Here is a 9,544-nt window from a genome sequence, read left to right as displayed (position 1 = left end):
TTGAATATGGTACGTCTCTCTTCTTTTTACTTGAAAATTAGTAGACCTTAGGAGTTAGAAGTTACTAATGAAACTAAATAAAGATCACCCACAGTCCCAGGAGTAACAGTCAGGCTGTTGTTCCCTGTGCAAGCCTGGGGCTGGAGGGGATCTCTGAGGTTATCAAGTCTAGCCTCTGCAGTTTCAAGCAGCTATGGAGAAAGGTCTTTTGTTCAGAAAGATCTATATATGTTTTATATGTGAACGTTGGTTGCTTGAGGCTTGCTGGTTACTCAGATGTGAGATAGCACAGGGTATTGCTTTATTCTGATTTGGAGGGAGCATTGCAGTATTGCAAAACAGTCACTTTTTAAACTCTGTAGCATTGAAATGACACTTACTAATATTATATGTTTCCTATACTTAGGGTAGAGACTCTTCTACATACTCATGGTTGTTTTGCTTGCATGTTAGTTCTATAGATGCGTACGAATGGTATGAACCATTTACTATTAGGTGCGCGTGATCCATTGAGCAACTGAGGACTGCAGGCAGGGCATTACCTGCACATGCGTTTCAGCAGGTGCATCTACCCTGTAAATATCTACAGCGTTATAATTAGGATCAGGAGTGTTTCTGATTGCCTGGTGACCCCCACGGGCTGCACTGTGACTTGCGTCATGAAGGGTCTTGGAGCGCAGAAGCTGGATTTCCTCCAGTTGAAACTAAACTGGAGTATGCATTACAGCCACAAACAAGCATTCACTTCACAGGACTGGACTAGGAACTAGTCCTGAAAGCCTCCTGAAAATATGAACACTGGGTCTGTGTTACTTCCCAGGATAGGTGTAACCCACGTGGATTAGCTATTCTCAGCCCCTTGAAATGCAGAAGTGAGCAGGTGAGATATACGGATTGCTAGCATCTTTACCTTGGATCTGATAAGTAGAGGGGAGGCTCATTCTGCATATCCTAAGCAAAATACTAAGAACTTATCTTCCCCAAAATTAAGAACTACTAAGAATTCACATGTCATGTAGATACTAGTTGCAGATGACAGTTTAGCAGTCAAGAAGATACTTTCCTAACTGAAAAAAACATGAAGATGGTTAAAGCACAGAAAGGTTATGTGCATTACTTCTTAAAAAGAAATCTAAACCCAATAATCTTCCTAATATGCTGTTATTTTAAGAGGTAGCTGAAGAGCTGTATGTGAGACCATGTGACAGACATGAAGTGATAAATATCCTTGATCTGCTTTTACATATCTTCAAGAATCTTAATAAAATAGCAGTAAACAGGTTAATGATATTCCAGATACTGACAATACTGTATATCCCTGAATTAATTAGAAGCATGTTCACAGGAAACATTACTGGTTCTTTAGGTGAGAGAATATTAAGAGACTGAAAAAGTAACATCAAGCCTGAAGCAGTACTCACATGTCTGTAGTTAGGAGCTTGGTCTGTCTCTGTCATGTGCAGGGGGAGGGAGCTGTTTTGGAGGAAGATTTAGAGCAAGATACTGACTTAGATGCTCTGAATCGCTTCCTGGAGGAGCCCTCCTTGCCTTGGTGAGGGTATAGAGAACACAGCTCCCAACATTACCCACTTAAAGCAGGCAGTGTGACTTCGGCTCTTTTTTTGTTGTTTTGGAACTGCAGTATAAAACTAGAAGAAGGTGGCTGGTAAAATCACAGCAGACTTCTTCAACCTTTTACTAAGCAGCAGAAACTCCATGATACAAGATGGAAAATAAAAATGTGTTCCCGTAGCAGTACATGTGATATTAGGAAATGCTGAAACTCTTGCTCACATTGTTTAAGGTAGCCTGTGAGTAACAGGTATGTGGCATAACAAGTTAACAGATTACAGGAAGGACAAACATGTGCAGGTAAATCTAATAACAAGAGGTGGATAATTTCAATAACCCAGCTGCTGTTGTTGTTGTTTCAAGACAATGAATTGCGACTTACACTTTGTAAGTTAGTCACTGGAGAGAAACGTGGATGCCTGGGCTGTGAATGAATGCCACACCTCACATGCTGTTCCCATTTGGTGTTTCTAAATAAAGACTGCTGAACAGATCACATACATAATGCACATATATAACTGATACTTTTTTTTCCACTACATGTATAAAATTAATTAGGCTTGAAGTAGTTTTAACTTCACTGTGATTTTTTTTTTTTTTTAACTCCACAGATCACACCCAAGAACGGGCGCTATCAAATTGACTCAGATGTGCTTCTGTTTCCGTGGAAGCTGACTTACAGGAACATTGGCTCTGATTTCATTCCTCGGGGAGCTTTTGGGAAGGTGTACTTAGCCCAAGATAGAGAAACCAAGAAACGAATGGCATGCAAATTGGTATGTTAGTTCAGTAGTTTTATCTCTGAGCAAATACTGTATGACATAGTACATACAGTATATTTTCAAATATACCTGCATCAGATTCCACTGTTAGGCTGATGATCACCTTGGTTTTGTTGGCCTACACAAGGTAGGAAAAATGCATGTTTTTAACTGTTAACTTGTCATGATATTTTGGCTCTGAGACCGCAAAAGTTTCTGCGTTTTGCAAGTATGTGGAAGTACGTGTAACTGCCATGTGGGCAGGCATGCTGCGGTGTGGGAGTAGAAGAATTTCTGCTTGTCCTGCTGTACTCAGGGTGGTAAAATATCAGCATGGGGTGATAGATCAGTATGATCTGTTGCTGCAGATGGTTTCAGGATCTTGTTCTTTAACTGGGTCTTCAGACTTCAGTTTTCTTTATGCCAGTGCCATTAATGCCCCTGAGAGCTCAGCTTACATGCAGCTTTTTGTGTTTTGGGCACTGACTAAGCTTAAGGTTGTAAGATGTCTCAAGGAAACTGCTGAGCACCCCGCTATTTTTATGTAACCCAACATTTTCTTTCAACTTTGCATGTCAACATACTGTTCTGAATTGGGCAGTAAATATTTAGGGCCAGTAAAGGCTCAGCTGGGACATTGCTCTCTATCTCCCGACTTGTGAATAAATACCTGTATTACTTCTGTGTGTGAAAGAGGTGGGGAGGCAGTTGTATGTCCTTCTTTTGCAGCCACTGTATCCACATGGGGACAGACTTAGTTTGCCTCTTCTGCATAACCCACTGCAGAATTAAAGTATCCTAATGTCTCTGAAAATACAAACAGTATTTCTCACAGCAATAAAAATATTAGCCTCTCCTTCGGATCACAGCCACAAGTCTGAGGGAAGGAGAATAAAAAAAAAAAGCAGTAGTAGCCTTTCCGTACGTAAGCACATACTGCTTTTTATTGTCTTAGCAATCTGCCGTCAGTACTTTTTAAAGAAATACAGTGCTGCCGAGTGCTCTCTTTAAAGCAGGTTTCATTTCTTGTAAGCGATAAAACAGTGCTGATAAGGATTGAATTGAGGTCAGTAATGGTCCTGAGCACGGTTAGTATGTAGACTGTGCTGAGCACTGCAAGCACCAATCCACGTGTCCGATGGGTGTATAGTTCGGGTAGAGCAGATGAGACTGCACAAAGCTAATGGAAAAAGCAGTGGGATTTTTATCTTCTTCACCAGGAAGTTTGCATAGAGCTTTTGCATAACCACCAGATTTTGACGGGAATAACTCTTGCTACATTGCTTTTTCAGGAAGATTGCGCTTTTTATTTGGGCATGATTCCAAAAACTCTCTCAACTTCAGACAGGATGTGTCTCAACTGGAAAGGAAGAACAAGTCACAGGATCAAAATAAAGCTCTGTATTTTAACAAGTGGATAGGAGTGCTTCGCTTCCTTCTTCCATTTTAATCTATAGGATAACTAGTGTTAGTATGGATAACTTGGTTTTTGAGATGCTTTTCTGTGGTTTTGTTTCAATGTCCTAGGTCCCAGTGGAACAGTTCAAACCATCGGATGTTGAAATACAGGCATGTTTCCGTCATGAAAACATTGCTGAATTATACGGTGCTATTTTGTGGGATGAGACGATCCATCTCTTTATGGAAGCTGGAGAGGGAGGATCTGTCATGGAAAAGCTGGAGAGTTGTGGTCCTATGAGAGAATTTGAAATCATTTGGGTGACAAAGCATATTCTGAAAGGACTTGACTTTCTCCACTCCAAGAGGATTATCCACCACGATATAAAACGTATGTGTGTGTGTGTGATTCCCAGTCCAGGCTGGGCTGGGGCTCTGACGGAGAGCCGGGGACTGAGCTGGGGTGCATAGCCTCATGTGTCTGGGAGGGAGGGGTGGGTGATGCTCAACGAATGACAAGGTTGGGTTTTGGAGATAGTTGTTATTTACAATATTTATTAATTCACTTCAGTGGAGAGGATAATTTGAAAGTCATAGTTCCTTTGCCTTTCTTGAGCAGCTCAATGTGAAATAAAAACCTAAAGAAAATGAGCTAAATTATCAGTCTGTGTTTAGCCAGAAGTTTCCCTCTTTCCATGTAAATTCATAGAGCGCTTCCACGCCCACCTTCCACTTGCACCTTCTTTTAGGTTTTATCTTTCTGCATGGCTGTTCCTCAGTTTGAGACACTTTGGAATTAAATGCATAATTTGTAGTGTTTTTTTCTTTCAACAATTACTGCAAATTTTAGTATGTATTTGCTTTTAAAAAGCTCTGGGTGTTAATGTGTAAATAATCAAAGCGTATTGATATTAAACATAAATTATATACATTAATAATTAAATTGGTTTAAAATTTAATTTTCATGCATTACATTTAATATGAAATACCGTTTCACCCAGCACCACCTCCCCCTGCAGACAGATAAATTCTGACTTTCTAGTAACAGTGATTGAAATGAACTTATATATTTCCTGCGAGTTAATTTTTGCTAAACTTGAGGGTTTAAAATAGAAATAACCAAACTACAGCATTAAAATAAATAGTTGACAGAAGGTAGTTATTAGGAGTTGCTGAATTTTTATCTCTGTTTTCCATTTTTTTTTTAGTTAATGTGGGTCAGTACTTTAGATGTAAGCCTTTGAGATTCTGACAACTATAAAACTGCTTAATTTTTCCTTACTTGTGCTTTCTCTTGTAGTAAGAGTCTTTCCTATGGGTCTGTTGTAACTGCCAGTAACAATTACATTTTAATTAAAAGGTTTAAAAACCAAAGCAGCCAAAACCCAACCCACTACATCTAGATAGTGGGTAGGAGAACCAGCCCACTGTGAATGTGGTGGATGTGAGTTCATTTTGCTTTTCCCAGCCTTTTTCTGCATTGCTGGGTGCCAGGCCTGGGGGCTCCTGGTGTGCTGGGTAACCCCTGCCTGGCCAGGCGGTCCCTGCTCGAGGGAGCCCAGGTGTGTTTTCCCTCACCAGGTGGAATTGATAGAAAAAGCTGTTTCCCAAACACCTCTGACTTTTCCTCACTGGGTCGGGTGCTGTTGAGTCTCCATCCTGCTGGCCCAGGAGGAGATGGGGATTTTACTGAGAGAAAGACTGCCTGGAGGAGGACTTTCTGTTGGCTCTTGGGAGCAGCTCAGTGCTGCCACTCATTTTAATCCCTGGTAGGAAAGTGGTTAAGGTTATTTGGTGGGGGGAACTTTAGTCTCAAACCAGCCAAAGCTGGGCCTGGGTGCAGTCCCAAACAGGCAGCAGAGCTTGCTGCGCTGTGGCAGTGTGGCCCTCTGCGCTGTCCTTCATGTGGTCTTTAAAAATCTGTATCGTCAAAGCTATGCCTAAAATTACAAATTTATTTACGTAGTTGTGTAGCACTGGTAAGCAGGCAGGTATGTGAAGGATCACTTCAGGAGCCAGTGCCACTGAAATCAAGCCTGCATCTTCCCGCTTGGATGGTCATGGTGGGCACTGTCAGGATGGGAAGTGACCCACAGTTTCCTCTGGGAGAAAATGTGTTTCTGTTGTGTAACTTGGAGGCTTCATTTGTCCACATCTTCTGAAAGAGCAAACTAGAATTTCTCAAGGCTTTACCCAGAGCACTACCTTCATAAATATTTGATCAGAAATATAACTGCAAAGAAAGCCTCCGAGTACGAAGTTGTGCCTTTGGCAGAGTTTTATGAAGGAAAGTGAATTAAGCTCCTAGATATTGCTGCAATTCGGTGGGAGTTTGGAACTCTCTGTCTTTGATTACTTTTGCAGCCATAGCCTGTCCCCTGTCATCATGCTGAGCCACTCTCGCCCATCAGTGCAGGAGACTGTGGCTGCTGTGGAGGGGCCTCGGTTCCTCACTACTTCTGTCTTCATTTAAATTGTTAGTGTAGAGAAACTCCTTGGTGACCAACTTACATTGTTTATAGCCAGACCTGCACAGCATGCTTTTCACCTTGGAGACCATTAAACATCTTCAGAGCAAGCCTCGCTGCACTGAGGTGCCTACCAGTCTTCCATCTTCCTCCCTTGCCCTCAGCCGTTTTCTCTTTGTCTCTCTTTTTTTTTTTTTTTTTTTTTTTTTTAAAAGCTAGGAAAATGTCTAAAAGTCAATTCTTCTTTTACATAAACCAGTCCAATTTGATTTTTAAGATATGATTTAAAATTGGACCCAATCACTAACAGACTTGTTTTGGCTAGGAGAAGGACTCTGTCAGCTATAGGGACTGGTTGTGCTAATCTCCCTTTTCAGGCTAACATCCAAATGAAACAGACGTGCTGTAAAATAGATGCCTAATGTGCTACAAACTTAAATGCTGTCATTTTTGTTTTTCTTTTAGCAAGCAACATTGTCTTTATGTCAACTAAGGCTGTTTTGGTGGATTTTGGCCTAAGTGTGCAAATGACTGAAGACATTTACTATCCCAAAGACCTTAGAGGAACAGAGGTAAGAAGCTGGAGGGACGAAAGCCATTATGTTGTATTACTCCCATGGTTGTGATGCTTGAGCTCAAATTTGGAGCTTGAGGGTAGAAGCTTGAGCAAAAGAGTTTCATAATAACTTACCAAAAAAATACAAACAAACATTAATATAATCTCAATTGTATTTTTATTTTCAACTTACTGAACGGAGAATCGGGTGTTGCGCTTTGAAAGCCATGTTACCTTCTCTGGAGTCCCATTTGTTAGCAATTATTAAATCTGACGTCAAAGAGAGATCGGGGTTCACTGAAGTCACACAAAGGAACAGTACTCTGAGGAGGGTTGTTTGCATTGAATCAGCTGCTGGGCAGAGATGCTTCAGACTGGAATTTGGTTCTTTGCTCTTGCAAAGATTTCTTCTGAGATACCAGCTATGGACTGGGGTGACCTGCTCAACACAGCAGTTTGACTCCTTTGAAACTACAGAAATTACAGACCTCTGGGTTTTGTCCCTTAGCATTTCTAAGCTCTGTTCCCCACCTACATGTAACCCTCTTGTCCTTCGGGGTTTTGTATGACATAGTTGATGATTATCTGGTAAACTGCTTAGGATCGAGGTGGGGGTCTTTTCAATGTTCTCAGTGACTTTGACTCTGAACGTGTTACAGAGGTCCTGCACGCCATTGGACTACCCTCATGCCGAAGTGTTTCCAGGGCTGGAGCTTTAGCAAACAACTGAGCAGCGACAATGCCTTGGACAGCTGCTGCAAATGTGGCTTTGCATGCTCTCTGTTGCTGGAGGAGGTTTTTTACAGGAAACACTTCAGCTGAATGGTGGCCTTGTCATTTTGATAGTCTTCCACAGCATAGACATGTGTTTAGAGGAGATACTTGTATAACTGACGAAGAGCATTTCACTCCGTGGAAGGGTAGGATAAACTAAGATTTCACAGAACATCAAGCTTGTTTGTTTATTTTTTTTAGAGATATTTGGGAAAATACTTGAGCATTTGTTTTCACTGTGTTTCTAGTCAGGGGAGTTAAGAGCTTAAAATACTTACGGTACTGGAAGCGACGTGATTTCTGGCATTTAATATACATGCTTTGTGGGTTTTTTGGTTTGGTTTGGGTTTGTTTGTTTGTTTGGGGTTTTTTGTGTGCTGTTAATGAGAATAAGAAAAATTGTGGGAATGAGTTGGAAACCCTGGTAGGGTATTTCTCAAAGATGGAGATATGCGTAAGCAGGAAATTTCCAGGTTTGTGGAGTGGACTGGTAATGATCTGCTCCTGGCTGTTGGAAGACAGGCCAAGTTCATTTTGGTAAGAGCAACTGCGAAAAGCACTTTGTTCTTCGTTTAGTGGGAAGAAAATTATTCCACAGTGTTGAACATCTGTAGTCATGTCCTCAGAAAGCAGATAACCCCCACGGCTCTGAAACGTGGAGGTGCTTGGTGTTTGTCATCTCAGGGGAGACGTAGCCAGTCCTTGGAACAGGCAATCCTGCTGGTCTGCTGCAGCATTGCAGGCCAGAAGTAAGCTTGCAGAGGGTGTGCTGGGAAAGGAGATTCTCAAATAGCAGACAAAGACTTACAGGAACATCATGAATGCTAGTCTATAGGTTTTTCTGCTCACAGTCTTCCTCCTAGGCATCTTCCTCTCCGTAGTGCCTGTGTTCAGCCTTGTGGCATGCCTAGTCCAGTCACCCACATTTGCCCGCTGCAGTCTTTGATAGCACTGGCTTTCTTGATTTTTTTTCAGAGTAAGATCTTGACTCTCCAAAGTCCTCCTGAGTTTTGCACCCTCCATTACGCAGCCTTAAGAAGTGGTGCAGTTGTCCAGGAGTGCTGTTTCTGTACGTAACTGTGCAACCCCTTGTTAGGGCTTTATCACTGCTGTGCAGCATCATGCTCGTGGTTGATTTCAATTAGGTCTGGTATTGGCAGGGACTCGTGCCCATGAAGGAAGTGACAGTTTGAGTTATCTTTCTCCTGTGCATGTTCCTTTGCTGGGGATTTAGGATTTTTCCTTGCTCCTGTAGAACAGAAAGTCTCAATGTAGTGAATCTTCTTTGTGTTTATGAAAATGAATAGTTGCAATTCTGAGCAGAATGACTGAAAGATAGTTCAATTTTGTTTAGCTGGTGTAGCACGAAAAACCTGGGTTTTCTGAACAGAGTGTGTCCAATGCCTGCAGCACAATATACCGTGGTTGTGATGGATGGAATTGCTCTGCAGAAAATACTTTTTCCAAGCATTGGCTACACTTTCTGTTATGCTTCTGTCACTCTGTTAAAATATGTAAGCTTCAGTTACAACCATTTGAGGGGAGGAAAAAGTTGTCTGCTAAGGTTTATTGAACGTGGAAGGTGTGACTCATCTTCAGGAATGCTAAACTAAAACCAGCGCAGCACGAAGAAAAGAACTGGTTTTTAGCTGGGTTGTGTCTCTGGTCTGAACCTGGGGCTTGGGCTGCCTACTTTGGTGGCAACAGAGTCTTAGGCCAGTCTAAACCAGTCTGAAATCACAACTTGGGTGCATGTCTCATTTTTGCTTTTTGGCCCTGTGCAATCAAGGTGCATCTTGACCATTTTCACACTTTGACTATAACTGCAGACAGGTTCTTGTTCCAGCATCCTTTTCTCCTCAAGAGGGCAGCTGCTTTTTGTTTATATAGATTTCACTCAAGTTTCACTGTATTTGCTAATGACTTTTTTTTTTTTTTTTACAAAAGTAGAAATTCTGGTCTTTGCTCCTTATGAGACTGGAAGGTGGCAGGTGCAGATGCAGTTGTCTTAGCCC

General features: G+C 41.7%; 1 protein-coding gene across 1 annotated transcript in view; it reads left to right on the top strand.

Moving 5' to 3' along the window:
* MAP3K8 (mitogen-activated protein kinase kinase kinase 8) overlaps nt 1–9,544 on the top strand; it is a 17,899-nt gene that overhangs the window by 3,914 nt on the left and 4,441 nt on the right. The window contains exons 2-6 of the mRNA XM_035902430.1: nt 1–9; nt 1,536–1,552; nt 2,184–2,348; nt 3,861–4,122; nt 6,665–6,771. The exon at nt 1–9 is cut by the window's left edge and continues 335 nt beyond it. Coding sequence (XP_035758323.1) covers nt 1–9; nt 1,536–1,552; nt 2,184–2,348; nt 3,861–4,122; nt 6,665–6,771 — 560 coding nt within the window. The remainder of the gene's footprint in view (nt 10–1,535; nt 1,553–2,183; nt 2,349–3,860; nt 4,123–6,664; nt 6,772–9,544) is intronic.

The sequence above is a fragment of the Egretta garzetta genome, unplaced genomic scaffold (assembly GCF_000687185.1).
Source record: "Egretta garzetta isolate BGI_Z169 unplaced genomic scaffold, ASM68718v1 scaffold369, whole genome shotgun sequence".
NCBI lineage: Eukaryota > Metazoa > Chordata > Aves > Pelecaniformes > Ardeidae > Egretta > Egretta garzetta.
Note: the sequence above shows the minus strand (reverse complement) of the source record. Positions and strands in the feature narration are given on the sequence as shown.